Source organism: Cotesia typhae, unplaced genomic scaffold (genome assembly GCF_013202065.1).
Source record: "Cotesia typhae breed Kobodo isofemale line unplaced genomic scaffold, CoteBio_Ctyphae scaffold_152, whole genome shotgun sequence".
In the NCBI taxonomy this organism is placed as follows: Eukaryota; Metazoa; Arthropoda; class Insecta; order Hymenoptera; family Braconidae; genus Cotesia; species Cotesia typhae.
In genome coordinates this window covers 9,635,855-9,660,715 of record NW_027423776.1, presented here as the reverse complement: position 1 = coordinate 9,660,715, position 24,861 = coordinate 9,635,855, and the positions used below count along the sequence as shown (strand labels likewise).

Genomic DNA, 24,861 nt, shown 5'->3' with positions numbered 1-24,861 from the left:
AACATTTTATTGTGGCAACTATATATATATTAAATATTGTTTATCTGAGGGATGAAAGTATCGAAGCACTAGAGGGATTTAAATATTATTTGTGGTTTATTATTTTAGTATTATCGGTTAGTGAGTTTTTATTTGCCCGAAAGAGGCGAAAATGGATGAAAAGCTCAGCTGGACGCGCAGAGCAAGAACTTTGTTGGTTATATTGCTTCTTAAGAGGTTATTGGGCGCCATAAAAATTCACACAATCGCTTTTCTCGGTCTCGCTACTTTACAGTAGTTACTGCTTGCAGTACTACGATATATGGAGCGCTCAAAGTTTTGCTATCAAGTATAAACTGTATAAATATGCGATAAACCGGCTATTTATATAAAAGATATATTTTTCTAGTTTATTTTATTGCTGAAACTCGGATTTAAATAAATTTAATCGTTTACTCTGAGAATTTTTACTTAGATTATTTTGTTGACAATTTTTTTGCTAAATCAATTAATTAATTGTTTAATTTGGTGACGAAAAAATGGTAAAGTAATTTTTAAAATCTTTAAATAAGCATTTTGTAATTTTTAAACAAATAAAAACTATTTTTTTATTTTATTTAATAAGTCAAAAAATTTTTCATTTAAATTAAAACATTTTGAGAACCTCGGTTAATGAGAATGAAATATGAAGTACGAATAAGAACAAGCCACTTTGGATATGTGTGTGTGCCCGGCCCACCGACTGTTTTAATGAGAGTTTAAGTCCGTAAGTAAACGTCGAATAAATCATCCACGGAGGAGCTGGAGATCCACTGAATAAGACTAACCCGCATGAGGTAGATACTCTAACCAAAACTTCCTGCATTTATTCACCTCTGTTGCATAATTTATCCTAGGTTCTAGATTCTACGTCATTTCTTACTTCTTACTTCATTCTCCTTTGCTTCTATTCTTGCTCTTTTTCTTAAACCAAGCTTCATAAGTCATTATTAAATATTACTCAATGAAAAGTCGTTCATTATTTCCGGCTACACTTTCTTGCACCGATTAATTAAAACTTAAAAATTTTCCCGTACTCTATTAACGTTATTAATTAACTCTTATACCGAGAAAATGTAATAGTAAAAATTAACTGGTTGTTGCAGAAATTTTTATAACTATCTAGAAAGTTGCAATATTTTTTCCATTTCAATTTATCAAATACATTAATTTTTTATTTATCATAAAAATTAATTATCATAATTTCTGTTGAATTATTTTTTTGCAAAAAAAAAAATAATAATAATGTAGGAAATTAGATGATTAAATAATTTTTAAACTAATTAAAAAATAATATTATTGAATTTTATTTAAATCTTTAATAGTATTGTATTGAACAATCAGTGGCGATTGTTCCCCGACAATGGAATCAAAAGGCACTAATGGTCTCCGAAAGGGTTACTACCAAAGATAAATTAATCTGAAAGAAATTTAGACAGTCGATTAAGCCAAAACTAAAAAACTTTGACATTTTAAGCCTCTTTATTTTTATAAATATTGTTTATTTTTATTTTTTCTTCCTATCAGCCTCAAACCAGTAAGTCGCTTGATAGTAGACAACCAACAAATGCTTCTATAATTTATAGGTTTCGTAATATAAATACCTAATCGTTATTTATTATTATTTATTAACTTATTAAAAAGTAAAGAGCCGTTAGAGTGCAGTATGTAATAAATAAATAGTCCATCAATACACGACACTTGGATAAAAGTTTATATTGTAGTCAAAGTGTCGGGTATTAATATTGAAAAAGTGGCTTTTATAATCGACTTTTTAGTAAAGACTTAAGACGTAATTGGGAAAGCTGTTATTTATGATCTCGCCTTGAGTAGGAGAGGCTCCAACAGTTGCTTTATAATAAAACAGGTACCCACATGCGTGTATATGGATGTACGGTGTATAAAGTTGGATTTAAAGTTGCATTCGACAACGATTTACTATCCGTGCCCGTGAATAGTGTAACTTGTTCGTGTGGATCTATAAAGCCGCAAAAGTTCGAGGCAGCTTATCCTCGGAACGGCATCTTGGAATAATTTTAACTTTTTACTTGCTCAACTAATATTACCGAACCATAAAACGCTTTAATTTAGTACCGAGTTGATATAAAATTTTGTTAGAGATTTTTCCGGAAAAAAAAAAATTGAACTTTGTTTAATAAGAACGAATTTATAATAAATAGTAATCAATTCATTGTAAATAATATTTCAAAGAGTGAACGCGTGAGTTTAACAGTTTGTTTAGAAAATTTTTTATTTGAATCTTATAATTACAATAAGAGAAAAAAATTATTTTGAAAGAAATAAACAATGTTGTAATGGGAAATTAATTTCTTAAAAATTAACAACATTTACAATGTCAAATAATTTTAATGTTACGCCACTTCAGAGTCCTACGTACCATTTGAAGCACTAAAGATTACTTTAGCAACTATTTAGTTTTTTCAGTGTGAGGATTAACGCAGAATAGTTTGTATTTAATAGTTGGTATTTGCTAACTAAACTAAAACTAAAACTAAACTAAACTAGTATTACAACGTGAACAATAACAACAACGAGAAACAGGAGCCGAGAGTAAATGTGTTTGAGGTAGAAACCGGAAGGATTATATTCGGGAAACCCGTTATTTATTGAGCAATAAATTATTGGAGCTTCAAACCGATACTAAACACTACACTATGGCGACGGGTGTTGCTGGCGAGAGTTTGAATCGTTAACGAGATGTTACATTAGTGGCACGTCATATGGAATTTTTTTTTGTTTTCAATAATTTATTTGCACGGAAAGAAAATTTTTGTAAAAATTACTGCAATTGTGAGACTTTCGATTTTTTATTCAAGCCCATAAATCATTTCGGAAATTTTTTTAATCGCTTCTAATGAACTATAATTACAAAGTAGTCTTTAAGCTAAATTTTTTGTGGGGTAATTTTTTGCATATTAAATCTTAATGAAACGAAATTTCAATTTTACGACCGCTATTAATTACAACAAAAAGGTTTTTGGTAAGAAAGTCTCATGGTAATTAAAATTATAAATCACAGTTCTGCAGGAAATGAAATTTTTAGAAAAAAAAACTATCAGAGTAAAGTAAACTCTCTGAGTGTAATAGTTACAGGTCACAAAAGTTAAACCTCAATTTTTTATTTAAATTCCTCACAAATAAAATTACCAAAGTTTTGACCGGTGAAAGACTAAAAGGACCATTGCGATGGAAATTTAATGTCCCAAAAGTTTTTAAGGAAAATCAAGATAAAATTACACTCAAATTTTTTCAATAAATTGAAAAAAAAAAATTTGTAATTTTTTCAAAACATCTAAAAAAAGTTGACCGAAAATAACAGCCCGTATTCTTTAAATTAACTCCTTTTTTTTTTTTTTGCGAAATGTCACTAAGAAAGTTTAATAAAAACAAGGTAATTTTAAAAGACGACATATTGATACTTTTTTTTTCTTTTTATTACCACCATTCTTCCTTTTAAAAACACACGAGATAACATACAAGATAAAAGTTTAAATATACATCCAGGATTATTATACACTTTCTGAATTTCATTTCGCGTAAACTTTTTTACCCGCATTGCATCCTTCGTCCTTTCTTGTTCCTCTTACTCTTCTTGTCGTTGGAAAACGATATGTTTATATTTATTTTCAAACCAGAAATTTTAAATTGCCAAACATTTTTTTTTTTTTTACATCACATTATTCCAGGCAACTTTTATTCATGCAATTATTATTATTTATACATTCAAAGCTCATTGAAAGGGATTATACCTTTTCAGCTGTCAATAACAGTATTTTTACAAAAAAATTGGACCTAGTTAAATAAACAACAATCATAATAATTAAACATTTTAATTTCGGCGTTGAATATTTTTAAATTTAATAATTAGGAATTACACAATTTATAAAATTTTATTTTTTGTATGCGTTTTGTGCGTGTAAATTTTTTTTTCACTTATAAAAATAATAATAATAATTTTTCCAAATTATTAAGATAGAAAATAAACAAAAATTTATGAGAAAAAATTTTTTTTAAAAAAATTTTTAAGAATCACAATTAATTTTTTTTTTTCATTCATTCCAAGCTTATTATTATTATTATTACAATTTTGTAATTACAAATAACGATATGACAAATCAATGTTTGTTGTATACGTCGTCAAAACAATTACATCCGACAAATTTTCATTATTGTATATTATACCCACGTTAAATAAAACATGGAGTTGTTAAATACGCGTGTATGTATTTGTATTTAGTATTTATATTTATATTTATATTTATATTTATATTTGTATTTATATTTAGTTATTTTGAATATTGCAGCATCGGAGTAGTGAATTTTAATTCTACTGCAGACAGAGCCACAGTGACTGATTAATTAGCGAGAATTGCGTGAGAGAACCGTTGAATTTTTCAGTGCAGTGGCTGCTGTTAGCTGTTATTTCTACTGCTGGTGGTTTGCATTGTAGCTCGCGGAAATTTTTATTCTATCTACCATTAGCATTTGCTGGGGGCTGGTATGCGTAGCCCAGTGTGTACAGAAAAGAGCGAGGGAGATGCGTGGACGGAAAAGAGCTGACGGATCGGGATGTATATCAGATCGATGGGTACGATATCAACCGACAAACCATTTTCACGTTAATTTAAATTTGCTAAATAGAGTTTTCATAGTAAAGCGAAAACAAAGAGATGAAAATACGGTAATTAACCATCCACCTCCATGCTTCATTCATTTGTTATTAAAATTTTCCATTTTAATTCTTTCATATGTTACCTTTTTTTCAACCACTGGTTTACTGCTTTTTTAATTGAATGCATTACAGCTACTCTTCTTTATTACATCAAATATTCATTTCGTTTTTGCTGATTTTCCAGACTTTTTTTTTTTAGGTATGAAAATTTTTTTTCATTGGAAAAATTTTAATGTTGGAATTTTTAATTTAATTAAGTTAATTTTATTCCTAAATTAATTAATCGGAAATAAATTAATACAGTAATTTTATATATATAAAAAAATAAAAAAGAAGTAATTAAATACATTAAATCTTAATATGATGTAAAAAAGTAAAAACCGTATAATGACTTACTAATTGCCTTGCAATAAAAAAAGAACTAAAATAACAGATTTAATAAAATCGAACATGAAACTAAAAAAGCATTACATCACGATAGAATTCCGCACTTAGTTGACTTTATCAGGGAATATTGAAATGCAAGGAAAATGTACCCTTTATCCATGCTCGTCGATCGGTAGCTTTATTACCTCTTTTTCCTCAGCTGGGTCTACACCTCCAGATCCATTTATACACCCGTACAAGCTTCGCACCCATACATACTTACATACATATGAACACATATAACTAAACTACAGGCATTTCGCTCTCAGTAGCGAACCGATTTTAATTCCTATAATCCTATAAGCTTGTAACGCGATTTCACGCTTTCGTATTTTACACGTGCCTTGCGGTGACACCAATGCGCTCTATCACCTCTGTTTCCTACATGCAACTCCCTTTCTTTCCTCATTTTTAAGCAACGACACTCTTTTCATGAAAAAAAAAGAACCCGCGCTTTACAATAAAATTAATTTTTTTTAATTACTCTATTTTTATTTTAAACTCATTGAAAATTTTTTATTATTATTATTTCTCAGGGAAATATCCGAACAAGCAAGCTAGAAAAATATGCCTGATTTTTATCGAAGCTTAAAATAAATATTTGCTACACATAGCGAGGAGCGTATATTTATATCTATGTACATTTACGACATGGTAAGTTGATCGGCATCGGCAAGGCTGTTAATTCCTCCTCTTTGAAAGGATAAATATTTTTGTAAAGGCAACTATCAGGCATTATGTAGTCTATAGGCTGAGGCACACATAGGCTTCATAAGTATAATATATAAGCATAAGGAGCAAAAGCATGCAAACTCATTCCATCAAAATGCTGCTGGTAACCCTTGGGGTTAATTGTACCCTCACTGGCTTCACTCACTCTTTATATTCCTCCCTCATCATCATTATCATCTTGTGTGCTGCACGCATACACAACTCACACGACTTCTGCAGTATCTTACTGCTTGTTCTTCTTTTTCAATACAACCATCTTTTCTTCTTCTTATTCTTCTTCTTCTTCATCAACTATTCTTCTGCATCTCTTTCTACACTAAAAAAAAACTCATTGATTCGAGAAAAAAATTTTTTAATGCTCAAAACATCAAAACGTGACACAATTAGGGACATTTTTGAGATAATTTTAAGACAATTAATGACTTGAAGAAAATCTCTCAAAAAAAAAAATATTTAGAGAATTTTTAAACAAATTTACTTTTAAAAAATGTTTGAAATTGACTTAAAAATTATTTATATCCACTGATTTAAAATTTGTCTCAAAAATTTCCCACGTAAAAATTTTGAAGATAAAATTTTTTTTGAATCAAGTAGTTTTTTTTTTTTTTTTTTTTTTTCAGTTCTCTTCTTCTTCTAATCCTTCAAAAAGCACCTTATATCAATTTTTTCTCTGCTCCTCCTTCTTCTTGATTTTCGACATGATGCAGCCTCTCGATCTCCCTCAAAACGATCCTTCCTTCCTCAAGATTCTCTTATCCTCACATTACTCTTCTTCTTATTCTCCATAAGTATGTACACATTAAACCACAACATAGATTGGCTAAAAGAATATCGTTTGACGACGGTAAATAAAAATATTCCTTCTCGAATACGGATGCCTACGGGACCTCCTCGATGTAGACACGCTCGCTCTTTATGGACCAGCTAATTTTACATCAATAAATCAAAGCAACTTTCACCCTTTAGCCATCCAGCGAGCTCACACTCAGAACTCAAGACTCAGACATTCTTCACTTCCATCCGGTCCTTGGTAGTTACCGAGCCCACCAATTTTTAAACAAAATAAATATTGATTATCACTATCAACAGCCTTTATTTATCTGCACCGTAATTTATTAAAATTTTAGTTGATTTACAGTTTTAGAAACTTTTGTTCAATAAATTTAAAAATCCTGTTAATTAAATAATAATTTAAAGTTGAGCGTCATCGGCACTTATGGAGGCATTTATTGTCGGAGACAAAGCGAGTAACTCGATCAATTAACCACTTCGATAAAAGCTCCAACAGATCGAATTAAGTCGCTGAAGGCTGATGCTATCGCTGATAGAAGACTCGAGCAGACCCTTTAGCAATTATATACTGGTTCTTGGTTGTGTTGGCCCTTTTCCACTGTCTCGGTAATTTTCAACGGAAGATATGTCGTGTAATCCAGTTAAGGTACATCGAGTGCCTGCAGACGTGCATCGAGTTCAGAGGAGTTGAAATCGAGAATGAGGGAAAGGGGAGAGGAAAGAAGGACAGTGAGGGAGTTAATGACGCGACAATAGAAGCCCTATCATAGATGTCAGCTTGTGATTGTTGTCAGTGAGGGTGATAGATCAAGTTCTGCCGCTAGATTTTAATAGAGTCTTTGTTCTATGGAAATTTATGGATTTTATTTCGTTCTAAAAATTTTTTATGTGGCTATAAATAGCTTAACTGATTGTTAGACGAATCATTACAACATCATTATATTTGCTCAAATATTTGATCATTACACTTAACGATGAAAAAAATGATAAAATTAATTTCATCGGCGGTTGAACTTTTGTTATCTTGAAAAAATAATTTTTTTATTTTTCAATTAGTGAAGAAACTAATGGTAAAATGATGTAATTAAATGAAATAAGGTTTTATTGTCAGATATATTAATACGTCACATAAAATTTTATTTCAAAAGCTTAATACGATTTTAATGTTATCAAAAAATAAATCATGTCCAAAAAAAAATTGCGTTCAAAAATTTGTAAAATTTTTAGACGAGAAATTTTTTTAAAATTTCCTTTTGATAAAAATTTACTCACAAAAAATTTAGATGTCTATTTTACTATCGATAAAAATTTATCAAATATTTTTTTGAACAATTTAAAAAAAAAAAAAAAAATACCGCTACAAGCAAATAATAATTTCCAATATATCAATCGAAAATAATTTCCAGACCTTCACTTGCAAGAACTTAAATATTTTTATTTTTATTCGAGTTTAAATTTAATTTAACAATAATTTGTTGCAATGCACGTAATCCTCGTTGATGTACCGTTCGAGTCTGGGAGCTTAAATCCTCGAATTAAATGCAGACGCAGGTTGCTCGTGTCGTAATAACTGTACCTACATGCTATACCTACTTCGATACAATGAACAACTTTGATTGAATTTCGAAGAAGGTTTTAAGAATAAATACAGACGCCCGCACAAGCTTCGATTATTCACTGTTGTGAATAAATTATTATTATTATTAAAAACAGTAAATAATAAAACAGTATGAGGAATAATGATTGAGACGAGTGAAAATAAAGCCTGAAATATAAGGAATAGTAAACATCTCAAAGGAGTACCGACATGAATAAACGACTCGGTCATTATCCAGCGATCAAAGTAATGTGTTGAAGGGTCGCCTGCCGCGTTTCTAATTAAGGAATTAACATTGTGAATTACAGCTACGTGGTTAAATGGATTGTGTCGACTTATTATTCCCATACCTTTAGCTCTCTGCTTTCGAGAAAGTCGCTAACACTAAATTCATTGTTATTATTATTATTGATAATAATAATTTATTTTTTTAATTTGTTATCGAATAAATTATCAACACTCTGCATAATTAAAACTAAATATTCTTAATTAGAAGATATTAGCGGAATTTAATGGCTTATATCAATAGAAATTAAGAATATAAAAACCCGGTTGTGTTTCATCTTAATTGATGATGATATGATGATCCTTAATTTATATTTTATTAGGCAAAAGTGTAAAAAAAAAAATATGGAGATTACGGTAAAATAGATGTAACAATTTGTAGAGTAAATTCCGGGAGAGTATTTAAGTTAAGTTTGTGGGTATGCCAAGAATGTAACGCTATTTGTGCTCGAACGGATAATTAATCATTATTTTTTACGAGGGTACAAAGTACTTTTTGAGATAAATTGGAAAAGTTTTGAGTAATATAGAGGCTGCGGCTGAGTTTCGTACATCGTACATCGTAAATTTATAGTCACTGCCGTCGCACTCTGGTGTATATACCCGGAGAGTAGTGTAGGAGGGTGAAGTAGTAAGTTACCGGAGTTAATTCGACCACTAAATGAACCAATTTGTCCATGATTTCCCACGGTTAAGATAAAATTACTCAAGGATTTAAATGGCTTGTGTGTTTTTTTGAAGAAAAGGTCATAGGGAGGTTATTTTGTTTTAAGCTTTACAAGAATATTTTTAACTCTTTTGATAAGCTGTGATGGTTACCCGCTAAATTCACGGTTAACCGCGGTAAAAGAAACCGACGCTCGGGGGTTCTATTAATTACTTTTCAGTTCTTTGTCATGCGGTTGACATTTTTAATTTTTTTCTAGAAATAATTATTAATAATAACAATTTGAAAATGTCGCGCAGTGAATTTTTTTTTTTCATTGAATAAAAATAAAAAAATCATTTTTATTAGTTTAAAAATTACAAAATTCGTATTCAGAAATTTTGAAAATTAATATTACCCATTCTTTTAATGATATTATTATTATTTTTTGCTTTTTACGTAAGTATTTGTCAACAAGAATTAAAAACAAAATAATCTTTATAAAAATTTAATTCAATGTTTAACGCAAATTTTTTAGAAAAATATAATTAATATTTCCAAACATAAATTTGAGATAAATTGTTTGAAGTACTGCAAGTTGATTGTTTTGTTTACTCACATTTTTTACAGTGTAATAATAATAAAAATATATTTTTAAGAAATAAAAAATCAAATCCTGAAATATTAGACAAATACCAACAAAACAAAAGTAAAATTTAGTGTACACAAGAAGGATCATGGTCGAGTGAGCGCAACAATTTCTCAATGACATCTCAATGTTGTTTTAGTTTCTCGAGTAAACGAACCGTAGTAGCAGCTTACTGTACTGCTATCGAACTGAGAGTGGACTGAAACTGTTACCGAGTAGATATATAAGAGCATACTAGGAGTTTAAGGTAAAGTTACTTTTGTAAAAGTGTCACGACATAGCGAGTATTATCAGTTGTCTTGTGATAAAATGTTGCTCGAGACAAGAATTAGTGCACGGTAGCACTAACAAGAGACATTTTTGAAATATCTAAATGTAAAATAGTACAGGCTTATTCCTTTACTTGGTTTATTTAACTTTATAATACGGTTAACTGTTGCGGACCTGTTGGCAACCGAGCCAACCGTGCTATGCTGCTATCTTAATATTTCAGAAGGTGATAATAATAAATGGCTGTTTTATTTAATTTAGAGGTATACCTGGACCTGCTTTGCCGCAGGTGAGGACCGGCTACGATGTGTGTGTAGTACTTGTTAGCTCTACTGTTGACACAGAGGTGTAATGTTTTTTAAATAATATAAATACGAGTAGAGGCGAAAAATTTTAAATACATATACCGAAATACGTTAACAGAAAGTCACGACTTTTTAATGAGTTGGTCTCAGATAAATGTTTATTTTCTGAGATTACTTAATTTTTGTTTCTTTACATAATTATTTTTTTTTCTTAATATAATTTGTCATTAAATATTTTTTAAAATAAAGTTTTACTTGGAATTTTAATTTTCTGATTTTCGTCAAAAATATTCAATGTTCTATCAACAAGATCCTAATCAATTTTTCTGTTTTTGTAAATGTAACACCCCCAACAAAGATTTATCATCGGCCCTAAATCCACACTTGCTATATAAATCCTAAATTTTCTCTACCTAAACTCATTGTATCCATAACACATTTTGAAAAAGAATTAACCGATCACCCTAGATTATCGCGTATAAATAAAGATCGGCAAATGGCTACTGAAAGGCATCTCGGTTGATTTTGCACTTACAAGTCCTGTTATTATAAATCGCCGCGGCATGTTACTTTAGCCCGCGGATATTTTTGATCGCTCACTCGATAACTATTGTTATCTTATTTATCTCTCGGAAGATCGAAGATCAGTGATCGATGTCCGGATTATGTGCAATATATTTTGTTTTTTACGTAAAAAAATTTCCTCCTCTTAATTTTATTGGCCTGCTCTTTTATTCATGATGGTAGCCCTCGGGTGTGACAACCCCAGAAGATGCTCGGCGGCTTGAGATTTTTCAACATCTCCCTTGGTACTTTAACTCGGCTCTTATCGTCTAACATCGTGGCTGTCCCGTAGTGGTATTGGTGACACAGAAGATTGTAGTGGTGGCTGTGGATTTCGCTTATATTACGAAAACCAAAAAACTCGTGAACGTTATCTCCTTCTCTCTATATACATTTAAGTCCCTGGTAGATTTAGTTATATACTAACGAGCTGACAGTGTATCCTCTGTTGTCTCCAAGGACCGTCGTGTTCTCCACGTGCTCTTTTAGTCAATGGCTTCTTGCTCTCAGCATAAAGGCGAGTTCAGAGCAGAGGTGAAAAAAAATCCAATAAAAAGACTCATTTTCATTTATGTTTTAAGATAAGGCTATTTCCTATTGGGTATTGTACTACGAAATTACATTTACTTTCTACCGGGATAAAGACAGCTCGGGGAAAATAATGGTAAAATAACACATAAAAAAAAAAAAAAAAATTAAACTGCTTTTTTTAAATTATAACTCCTTGTTTCAGCATTACACTCTTGCTTCAGTAATGACGCGATCGTTAAATTTTATAAAGGAACAAACGGAATAAATATAAATACCTAAATAATTGCTCTTGTTAACACAGACTTTGAGTGTTCTTATTTATTATTTTTATTTGTAGTGGCCATTATTCAATTTTCGAGGAGTTTTAAGCACCCTAAAAATTCTCAATTATAAATTATAATTTATAATTATACTGTAATTTCTTAAATTGTTATTTTGTGTAATTATAGGGTTCAGTTAAGTGAGACATTTAATGTTAATTTTTTTAACAAAAATAAATTATTTTTAAAATTTTAGTAAATATTTTTTTAAGTTCTAATAAAGCCATCTATGAAATTTTTTCATACTTAGTTAAGAAATAAAACTCACTTTTTAAATAAAATTATCACCAAAATCTGAAACAAATATTGACTAAAACAAATAAAAGATAAAAAAAAAAAAACACAAAAAGGACTGATTATCAAGACATTTTTCTCAGAAATATATCACGGATAATATCTTACTTATCTGGGTACAAATTATTGCAACCTTTTACAAGTCAACCAATTATCTTGTTAAAAAATTTTTAGCCTCGGAAACACGATAGAAATATTTAAAAATCGATCTACGGGATTGGTGAAAAAAATACCGGCTACCTGTTTCTAAGATTTATCTCCAAATATAATCTTTACGCAATGTTTGGATACTAAAAATTTTAGTCGGTAGTTTCTAGTACTATAAACCTCGGAATTTAATATTTAGTATCAAATATTATTCTTATATTTATATATATTATTATATTAGTGAGGATTATCTCGTAAAAAATAAAAGTCCAAAGCTTGGAAAAAAAATTCAGACATAACATGAAAGTGGTCCGTTTGCCTTTCTCGTTTTCGATGAGCAGGAAGAGAATGGGAATGAAAATAAAAAAGGTGGATAAAATGACGGGAAAAAAATAAAAAAAAGGAACGAGAGGACGTGAAAAAGTCGACCAACTAAAATGTGACATCGATGATGCTTGAGAGAACTACTATTCTCCTCTTTTTCTCTGACTCGAACTCTAGATGCCAGAATCAATTCAATTCTTCTCTCTCCGAAAGAATAACCACGCCACTATATAATATAATACTACACACTACTTTAACTGTATATATATATATACATTTATACAATATAGAGGACAGAGGATAGAGGGTCTTTGTTACCTCCGATACGAGCAGGCCTTTACTTCAGTCACCGATACTTTAAATGTGACTTAACTGGAGAGTGGAGAGCTATTCAAATATTTTACGTACATATTATATGTATGTGTATGTAGACACCGTTTTTTTTCACATAAATCATCTATGGACTTTTTATAGCCAGTCAATAGAATAAACAATCATTATATTAAATTATGTGAGTAATTTCGGTTTTTTAGTCCATGTCAGGATTTAAAATAATTATGACCGGCTTTTTTATTTTTTTTGCACGACTTATAAGTGCTTTAGTATCAAATAAATTTTTTTACAAAATCAGGGTAATTTAATTTTGTAAGTTGTAAAAATTTTACGTGACAGAAATAAAAAAAAAATGAAAATACTCCAAAAAATTTTGAGGAAAATCTATTTACCAAATTAATAGATTTTTTTTTGTAAAAAGGATATGAATGAAAAAATAATTTTTGGATTTTTAATTTTATAAAAGAGACAAAAAAAATTTTTTGTCAACCTCAATCCACATTAAAATTTTATTGATAATTTTAAATTTCAATTCTCGAATTAAAAATTGAATTTTTCATTTTTAATCTAAGATTTTTGAAGCATTTTAATAAATTAGCAACAAAATAAAATATTTTAATTAACAATTATCCAAATTTTTGTAAAAAAATAAAAACATTGTAAAAAAGTGACTAAGGATAGCAAACAAAAAGAAAAAAAAAATTGGACTTCAAAGAACAAAAATTAAAGAAGAATACTAATGACTAATGAACACAATAATGTTTATGTTTCAGTATGCAATTGCAATCTTCACGCCCGAAAATGCCGTTTCAACGTGGAACTGTACAAGTTGTCGGGGCGTGTAAGCGGAGGCGTATGTCTGTCATGTAGACACTTTACTGCAGGAAGACACTGCCATTACTGTCGTGAGGGCTACTACAGAGATCCGACAAAACCGATCACCCACCGCAAGGCTTGTAAACGTGAGTAAACCGCATTGTTAAATTGCACAGAAACCCCTCGCCCTCATCATATTTACCCGGTGGAAACCCCAACTCAGAAACATCGCCAAAAGACGCTCACCGTATACAGCGGTCACCCGCAAAAACCTCAACCTTCACTTTTGTATTATTATTCAAACATGACCTCCCAATTTTAGCAAAACAATAGCATTGGTTATTCGGAAAGATATTTTCTTTAAAAAAAAGTTAGCGTAAAGGTCACAAAAATTGACGAAGGTTCCGCAATTCTTGATCTAATTATAATTTTTTTAATCATTTTTACTGTCGTGTTTTAAAAAATAAACGTGAAAAATTAATAAGCTGCATAAATTTGTTTGTTTATTTTACTGGAGGATCCGGTAATTTTTTTCATTAATTTAATAGATAATTTCTTTCTGAGTAGTACTGACCCTGTTCATTTATAATTTATAGCTTAAATTGTCCCAGCAGAAATTCCTTACATTATAATATATTATATTAACATTTGGAATTCATAAACGTTAATACCATCAAAGCGCAAAGAGAATTACTAATTTTGAGTGGGAATCATTCAAAGGATGTCAAGGGATTCCTATTCCTATTCCTATTTCTATTCCCGGTTCTATTTCTAGCAGAATCCGAAAACTATTTGAGGCTTTTACCCAAAGTACCACTCGGAAACTGTGGCTACGTGTCGTCTCGTTCTATTCCGCTCCAACTTCCGACTACTTCTATCCTTGTATGTATATAGATATAAACATTACCCGATGTACCAGTTAAGTGGGAGTGGAGACTTAAAAATCTTACCACTTGCTCTCAAATGCATATAACCGAGATATTCAACTGGTACGTGACGACAAAGTAACGTTTAATTGTACTTCTTAGAAACAAACTACAACCGTTTGGCTGTTTATTTTTCCGGTTAAATTTTAAGTAATAAATAAACCTCAAATTGTTATTCCGTAGAAAAATTAATGTATTAAATTAAAATTTTAATTTTAATAATGGAAAATAATAATTACTATGTGATTGCTACAATTGATAAATTATAAATAAAAAAACTTTTAAAAATATTTAAATTGATATTATATAAAAATTAAATTTTAAAAACGATATTGCAATTAAAATTTAACAATTATAAAAAAATATTATAATTATAATAATAATAAAAATGAAAAGTAGAGTAAAGACCATAAATTGAGCTGAGATGAGACGACTGTGACCGATTCTGTTTGAGGAAGAACCCTTGCTCGAGGCAGTACTCTCGGTGACGGCTTGTTACAGGGTTAAGCACAAGTGGAGTTATAGGGTACTGAGCTACGTCGAGATAGAAAGCAATAGAACATGAGACAAGACTTGCATGAGTGGTGGATAGAGTAGCTCGTAGGTATAGTAGGTACAGTAGAGTTTAAACAGTAACGTACGGTCACGCGTGCTACGCAAACAGGGGAAGTTTCTAATATTACCGTATATGCCTCAAGCACCCTTCCACCTATAACTCACGCTTACCGAGCTCATACACTAGGCACACATTATACTACAACACTGGCGCATGATACCGAACATCTTCTGTCCTCTTTATAGATGATGCTCAAGTAAATTTCTTAGCATGTGTAGATATGCGTGAAAAGCAGAGGTTCCAAAAATTCAAAACTATTTGAAAAAAATTTTACGTTAAAAAACTATTAATTATTACTGTGATATTTTTTGTTTGTATTTATTATTGTGATTATTATTATTTTTTTTTTTTTTTTTTTTTTTTTTTTTTTTATTAAAACAATGTTGAAGAATATTTAACGAGTTTCAGTTAATAAATATAAGTTTAACTTTTCATGAAATAAAAGGCCGAGTTAACGCAAACGCTTTGTCTTTTGTTAAAGAAATACTTATTCTTTTATTTAAAGTGATAAATAATAATGAAAATGAATAATTCAGAATAAAGAAGTTATTGAGAAGAGAACGAGGAGGAGCTTAGCATAAAAAAGTAAATGGCTGACGGAAAAAATAATAAAAAAAAAAAAATTGGACAATGAGTGAAATGCTTGACTTACAAAGGAAGAGCAATGAGAAGAAATAAAAAATAAAAAAGAACAAACGGAAGAACATCAATTGTAGGAAATACATTGACATTATGTACATTGAGAGTATAGAGTGAAGAAACTAAACTCAACCGAGACTAATATTGCTGATCGCACAACAAGTAAACCATTTGAGTAAGAGCAAGAATGGGAAGAAGTCATATCGGGGTCTTGAGCTTTAAGCTTTTAACTAAGTGTCGGGTAATGAATATGCTAACGTGTGCGAATGAAAGTACACTAGGCGAGAAAGCTATATTAAAGCTTTACTTTTTACTTTACTTTGTACTCTCTTACTCTTCTTACTTTGCTAGAGTGTCGCTTATATTCAGTTCAAGTGCCGAGCAATACTACGTACACTTCAAGATTAGTTACTCGACCGCATTTATTTTGCTAACTTTTTATTTTATTTTTTAGGACTGATAAAAATTTTTGTAATATAAAAAATTATTGTAATCGATAAATTAAAAGAAGGCGGTTCAATTTCTGGTGAAAGTTTCAAGTAATAATTAATTTCTGTAATAAAAAACATCATATTAATTAATTTGTCAATTAATTAATAAATTTAATAGAATAATTTCTATTAAATGAATATTCACAGAAAAAAAAATCGAAAATACTTGGAAGGCATTAAAGAATGTTATTTATTGTAGAATAATTTTTAGCGATCCGATAGATAATCGACTAGGTGTGTCGTTATCGATACGAAAGAGTGGGCGAAACAAGGAGCCGTGAGAATAATAATAATGATAATTGTAAGTTGTAGTAGAGTGGAGTATAGTACTACGGTGAAGAGTTGAATAGAATAATGATAATAAAATAAATAAGAATAACAAGAATAAAAGAGTAGAGAAGAAAGATCAGTTAAACAGTATCCAGTTACCTGTGGACAGGATACCGACGCTTTACCCCGTACCAAGCTTTTAATTTATTCCCACCTGGAGATCACTTGGACCGAGTGGAGTTGAACGAGAATAAGGAGATCTCTCCTTGCACCTGATACGTGTCTTTTTAAATATACGAGATAAATTATATCGTCTGGTATACGCTCTTGTCTTCATTAGTTCGCGATTAATTGCAATGTAAATAAAATATAACGACATTTATCATTTATCATTTTAAAGAAAAATTAATTTAAAAATAGAAGACTGAGCCCATAAACTAGCTGCTGATTAATTTAAAGACACAATTAATAACTAAATAGAAAGAATAATTAAAAAATTGAAGTCTGGGCCCTTAACCTAGCATCTGACTAATTTAAATTAATTCTTATTTTTATTCAAATGAAATAAAAAAAGACAACAAATAAAAAAGGCTTCAGTTAAAAATAACATCACATAAAATGGAGGGAGACTAAGGATTTTGTTTTAATCAGATTACACCAATTATCGTGGAGTAGTCGTGAAGAAGACTCTGTTGTAGTCGGATCCTTTTCATCCAGCCAATTAGAATGCGTTAAGAAGCTTAGTGAATTGTTAGAAGCGACTACTGGTAACATAATATTTGTACGAGCATCTATATACTCATACAAATCCATCCATATACCCATACATTAATATGTATATATGTATATAAAGCTCATGGACCTTTGCTTTGCATTTTACATCTCACTGCTAAAGAATTAATTCTTGTGATACTTTGATTCATGTAGTGTGATTCCGGATAATAATATTCATATTTATATCTGCTAAATACTTAGACAGTACTACCTCGCTTCTATCTTCTATTAAACGAGATGTTAGGAGCGCTTGAATAAATTCTTTATCACTTCATTCTCGAAAGGATTTTACATTTTAATATATAGAGATTTATTCTTTTTAATATAAATTTAGGAGATTATTTTATTATATTGAAATTAATGGAATTCTATCAAATACGGTACCAAAGAATAAAAGTTAAAAATTAATTATTCGTGCTGTAACAAAGTAGTATTACTCACCAATAGACGAACGGACGTCGGCTTGCGTCAATGTCTCTACTATGAGGCTCGTAGATCAGCTTTGATACTATAAACCTTCGAGTTAATTCCTCTAATACCCCTCGAGTGATTATCCAATTTTCCGTGGCTTAGTTTGAAATTGCAAAAAATAAAAGTTGATTAAATCAAAAGAAATTTTATTAACAGAGTTAGTTATTTATATTTCGTTTGTATTAATGTTTGCTTTCAATTATTTTAGTGATAATTAAATTCTACGGCTTTATCGTGAATAAGGATTAGACATAAATGATTAATAGGGTTTTGAAACGCTACGAAAAAGCCGATTTTATTGCAAGAATTTTTTGTTTTGCTTTTTAAGGAGAATATTTAGCGATCGTGCGCCACCTGTCGGAATTTTCCGACACTTAGACCGAAAAATCATACTTTAGCACTCATAAATACATACCAGGCCATATAAAATTATAAAAAAGTTTTTTGTTGGCTTTTAAATAATTTTATTCATTTATTATTAAAGTACATTGTCATTTTTTTTTATAATATACCAGTAGCTATAATGTTTAATTAAAATCAATCCATTAATCCGACAAGTAATCATTGTTCTTTGCAAAATGCTGCGTATCCTTCGAGTTCGCATTTCTTGCTGCAGCATTCATCTTCATTTTCACACTAGAAAAATTTACGATTAAAATAAATAAATTAAAAAATTGTATAAAATATAATTATACCCGTGAGCTGGCTGATAGACAATCTTCTGCTGTATTCATGATGACATTCATCAAAACAATTATTAAAACGATTAACAAAATTAACTTTGACATTGTAGATTTTAGATCAGTAATAGAACTCTAAAAACAAACAGATCGCCATTACTTTAGATCTATAATAATAATAATAAATAATTATTGGTAAAATTATACGTACTTTTGTCCGCACTTACTGTTTAAAGTAGTCTTACTGAAGGAAAATGTAAAACAGTGAATCCATAAAGTATAAATATAAGGAAAAATAAAAGTAGCGTGTGTTAAGTAATTAGTTAACAGCAATTGTAAGTTTAATGATAATGACGCAGTAACTTGTATTATTTATTACTAGTTATCTGCTTTAATAAATTTATGATAAATTTAAAATTTTCTTTGAAAGTCTAATTATCTAAGCGATAAACATTGTAAATAATTACTGAATATTTATTCATTTTTGACCTCGATATTGTGAAAAAACAATTTAAAAATTAAACATTAATGAATTAATGTTTATTATTAATTTCTAAATAAAATAATCATTTTGTTTGAAAATAGTTTACTCCGCAAAAAATTATGATAGGTAAGAATTGTATTTTTATGGTATTGTAAAAAAATTAGATTGTGCCAATAATGCTCAAAATAAATTTTATTCATAGGTAATTTGATTACATCGTAAGTAGACAATATTTCAGAATTGAGGTTTGCTTGGGTCTGCTCATCGGTAATTAGATTATATTGTTACTTACAACAATTTACCATTGAACTTTGGTTGGATCAGTGCATTCGGAGAAGAATCCCAAATTTTCGCAAAAGTTGGTACAGCATTCACCATTAGAGGAGCACTGGAAAATAAAATTTAATTAACAAAGAATCAATATTATAAAAAAGATATTAAATTATATTTTATAGATGACATACAACATCCTTTTCCTTTTTGCAACCTTCCACTACATTGATCATAACAGTGGCCAAGACGGCGATCAAAACGATCAGCATGACAATTTTTGACATTTTGGATTGACTCTAAAATAAATTCGATTAATTAATGTTGATCATTTAATACAAAAACAATAAATTTAATAGTTAATAATTTAATTGATTTTTTTTTAAGTTTTAAAATTTTATTGTTGATATTTGTAAAATGTACTTACGGTTTCTTGAAGAAAATGGATGGAGTAGAGAGAACTGAGTCTTACTGAAGACAATTTGATTTTACAACTTTATCCACATCTTTATATACTGTATTCCTTTACGGAAGATCCTTGAGTTAGATGAACAACGATCAAAAAATTCAAAATAGGGGTAACATGTTTGGTAAGTAATTCTTACAACGCATAAGCTGCTTTATTGTTATATAAGAAATTAATTGATTTTTAATTATTTATTTATTAAAATTATTAATAAATTAATAATTTAATTTATTATTATTTAATAAATTTATTTATTTAAATGAATAAATAAATAAATAAGCTGCTTTATTGTTACGTAAGTTATTACTGATACCTTGTTACTTGCAATTGCGATAACACTGTTTTAAAAAAATATTAACTTCATGTTTTTTTAAAAATCATTAATTTTTATGTCAGGAAGTTAAAAAAATAATTTAGACGGTCAAAACGCTTGAAAAAATGCATACTCGCAATAAATTGAGCTTTTTAAGCTCAAAAGAAAGTACGCATAGCGGTTTTGATAATTGAAAAAAATTTTGATGAGATTTAATTTTTAAAATACAAATAAATGAAAGTATATTCAAAAAATTGATCTGTTAAGAAATTTCGGAGTATTTTACAAAAAAAAAACTTTTTGCAGTATTTAATCATTATTTTCACCATTAAAAAAGTTTACAAACTATTTCAATATTTAATTTAATTGATGGGTATGTCTTAAAAAAATGATGATAGCTTGGAATTGTATTTTTACAGGATTGTGAAAAAATTAGATTGTGCCAATGATGTTTAAAATGAATTTTATTAATTATTTATTGGATTACATTGTTACTTTATAACAATTTACCATTGAACTTTATTTCGGTCAGTGCATTCGGAGAAGACTCCCAGGTTTTCACAATAATTGGTGCAGCACTCTCCATTATCGTTACACTGAAAAATAAAATCAATTAACAAACAATGAACAATATACAGAAGATATTGAATAATATTTAATAGATGACATACAATAGCCTTTTCTTTTTTGCAACCATCCACTACATTGATCATAACGTTGGCTAATACAACGATCAAGACGATCAGCATGAAAAATTTCGACATTTTTGATTGACTATAAAATAAATTAATTTAAATGATGTTGAAAATTTGTTATAAAGACAATTTGCTTACACTAAAAGAAAAAAACTTTTTTTTTTTTTTTTTTTTTTAAGTGCAATAATTAATAATTCAATTCAATTTGTAAAGGACAGTTTTAAAATTCAGCTATTGATAATTATAAAATGTACTTACGTTTTCTCAAATATATTGGCGTAAAATAGTAAAAACAAAGTCTCACTAAAAGGACGAATAGATCCCATAGCTTTAGCCGCCTGTTTATATACCGAAACTCTTATTAGAATACCTTGTCAGATAGATAAAGAATAAAAAAGACAACAAACATAAATGTATATTATATGTAATTTTGTAACAAAGCATAAATTAAATAATTGTTGTTGTGTAAGTAATTATCAATTTTCCTTAACCTTGTCAAATGAACTAGCGATAAAATGTTTTTTAATAAATCATATCGATAACTTTGAAAGCTCAATAAATAAATCGAAATTATGATAAAAAAATAATATTATTTCGTTAAAACGTTATTGATTTTTATATCAGGAAGTTAAAAAAATAAATAATTCTTAAATTGTTACAAAAAAATTTTTTAATTGTTGAGCGAAAATTAATAAAATTTTTTTCCAAAGAAACATTGTGTTTATACTAAAGTTACATTGTCATTTTACAGTACGCAATAAAAATTAATTTCTTGCAATAAATAATGCCATTAATAATTATAAATTACTATTTTTTATTTGAGTAATCAAATAGATAAGAATCGATACTAAATACTTGGATATGTTAAATTTGTTAATATAAAAAAAAATATTAAAAATACATATTACGCATATTTTCCCATAAGAGTGTAGGGCAGCATAACGACACGTTACAGGGACACCTGTGGTGCCTCGATCGTCGGGTTAGCTGGCGAGTCGTTATTAAACTCGAGACAATCGCGTCGTGCCATCAATTAATACAAGTGTGACCAAAGTTAAGACACTCTTAATAAATAAAATTGGGCCGCGATTTAATTATAAATTATAAATTATAAATATTACAGCGGGAGGTTATAAATTTGCCGAAAAATATTTTTATAAGAGAAGAATCTGTTTAGATACTTCCAATTTATTAATTTAAATTTGAGTGAGGTTAACAAGACATAACCGAGATAAAAATTTGTATTTTTTTTTTTTTATTAAAATGAATAAAAGTCGCGCGATAAGTGGAAAAACTTCCACTTCTCTTTGCTGGAAATTCATGAATTTGTGTCAGCTGAGAGGAAGAAAGGAGTGAATTGTCGAGTGGATAAAAAATTCGAGGAGATGGAGATGAAGAAAAATAAGTGATAATGGTGAGAGTATAAATGGAAGAGTAATATATACTATAGAGTATGTACTATGTACTAATAGCGGGCACGGAAGTGTCGAGTGGGTGGCAAGTGCGCTGAATCGTGTACTTATTCGATTGTAAAACGTCAATCAAATTAAATAGTCTGCACGTGCCACTGACCTGAGCTATCGATTGAAACAATGCCTTTTAAATACATACCCAGGCACTTATGAATATCATACGAATGTACTTGTCAATTATTTAAGTGAAAAGTATTCTAATGCAATTTTCTTTTACTGAAAAATTATTTTGTACTTTTTGGAATTTTAAAAATATGCTTAAGCTTGCAAAATACCTAAAAAAAATTTTTTTATACATTGTGATAAAATTTTTAGAGTGAATAATTTTTAAATAATTTTTTTTCTTCAAATTTTATTTGTTCAATGTTCCAAAATCATATTTTTTGGAAAAATATAATTAATATTTAGAAATTTATAGTTAAAATAAATTATTTGAAGTATTTGTTAATATTTAAGCATTTAAAACTTGTTTTAGCTCAATAAAAAATTTTTTAGTGTAAAAATTCTTCTTGGTAAAATTAAAAAATGAACAGATAAAAATGACTTCTCGATTTTTGAGAATCTCTGACTTTCATATCGAAGAGTTAAAACTAAAACTCAACTCAAAAATCCATCACCATAAGAGTACAAACGTGTGTATATAACCAAGAAAGGTAATTGCTGTAATAATTTAAGGGCGCGGCACGAAGTAGATATAACTCTTCTCTCTCGATGCGTAGCACATTTAACATAGGTAATATCTATACCTAACCGGTGATCGGTGATCGGTATCCACTTGAAGATCGAGAACACCCGGTACTTTAAAGAAAATCGATACCTCCAATCATCTTATATTCTGTAGAGTTTGCACTCATACATATATAAATAAATATGTAATGTGTATATAAATCGGGCAGGGTGGAGGGTGTAAGAATGGAAGGAAATTGAAGGGTCATCTCCATTGAAACCATACTGCTAAATTTCTTCTTCTTTTTCTTGCAAGTTATTCTTGTCGTACTTGTGTTTTCAATAAGTTGCATTGTACAAATAATACAAATGAATATTAATAATAATTATTTACATCCGACATTCAATGCCGATTAATAATTTATCTCGAAGATTTAACCGGTAACTCAAGCGACGAGTTAATTAATATTCTTCATCAGCAGTATCAGCTTGAGAATTTAATAAATAAAAGTAATAGTAATAATCAAGATCAAGGTATGACTGTACGTTGAACATTTATAGCGTCAATATTTAAAAATATTACTCGGATATCTTGTATGGGGCATATCGTCAGGCTTATTTATATCACCATTATTATTAATATACATGCGGGTCTATTGAACACCAATAAGTGTAAAATCAACGAAGACATTGCAATTGATTGCCGTTTAATGTAATCGGCTCTTATCCAGTTGTTACACCAGTTTACAGCTTTTATTTATTTTTTTTTTTTTTTGGTTTAAGCAAAAGCTTAGGTTTCATTTTTTAAGAAAAATATTGATTATAAAGATCGAAAAAAAAATTTTTTCTAAGTTTTTTCTAAAAAAAATTTTTTCTAAAAAAAAAAGAAAATTGTCTAACAACTTAAAAAATTCTATAAATTCTTGCAATAGCAGTAATGTTTATTAAATTGAAATTTAATCTCCCTGTCTCTCAGTAAATATCTTTACAACAAAGTAATCATGAGAAATAAGCTAAATAGGTCATCAATTACAAGCATTTGAATCTAAACAGCTGGTAATTAAATGGTCATATAGGCAACGGAAAAATAAAACTAGCATGTGTTAATTAAATAAATAAAATAAAATAAAATAATAACGATTATTATTATAATAATAATTATACAGTTGGTATAACTTTTTTATACTGATATTAATTAAATGTACTCTTCGCATTGACATCGGTCTCTTTAGGTTTAAGTTATACGACTGTCTCATTAACTCTTGAGACACCGTCATTACCGCGACATATCGTGTGCTTATATTACGCGAAGTGGTCGCGCACTCCAGGCGCTTCAAACGCATGTAAAACGAATGGAAGAAGAGAAGATAGCTATCGATCTCCCGCTGCTCGTACCATCATCTCTTTCACTTCAACATCAACCATTCTCTCATTTACTTTAACCTCTACCTCTCGTCCTCTTTGCGAGCACATCTACGAGATTTCAAACGCGGAAAACGAGCCTCTACACTTAATGCTTGAGTGCACGTCAAAAAAATTTTTTTTTATTATTCTAATTTATAATTATTTTTTTACTTGGCTATTTTACATGACAGTTTTATTCACTACGCAAACTGATGTTAATAAATAGTCACTAATTTTATTTTATCGATTTTTGCTTACTAAAGTACGAATTAATCCGAGCTATGCAACTGAGAATTTACGGAGCAAGTATTTAACTATTATACGAATAATTCAAACTATTTGCGATGGAATATTACCTGAAGTTCCGAATATTAATTTTATAAAATTTTATAATTATAGTTGCGATAAAATATTTATTTAAACAGGAGTTTTATTATTCAGTGACCTTTTATTTCCTTGTCAACTCCAGCTCTTGGTTCATT

General features: G+C 29.2%; 1 protein-coding gene across 1 annotated transcript in view; it reads left to right on the top strand.

The window, feature by feature from the left end:
• Positions 1 to 24,861, top strand: part of LOC141536561 (netrin-1) — a 110,213-nt gene that overhangs the window by 42,913 nt on the left and 42,439 nt on the right. Inside the window, exon 2 of the mRNA XM_074257172.1 lies at positions 13,700 to 13,888. Within this exon, the coding sequence (XP_074113273.1) occupies positions 13,700 to 13,888 (189 nt within the window). The remainder of the gene's footprint in view (positions 1 to 13,699; positions 13,889 to 24,861) is intronic.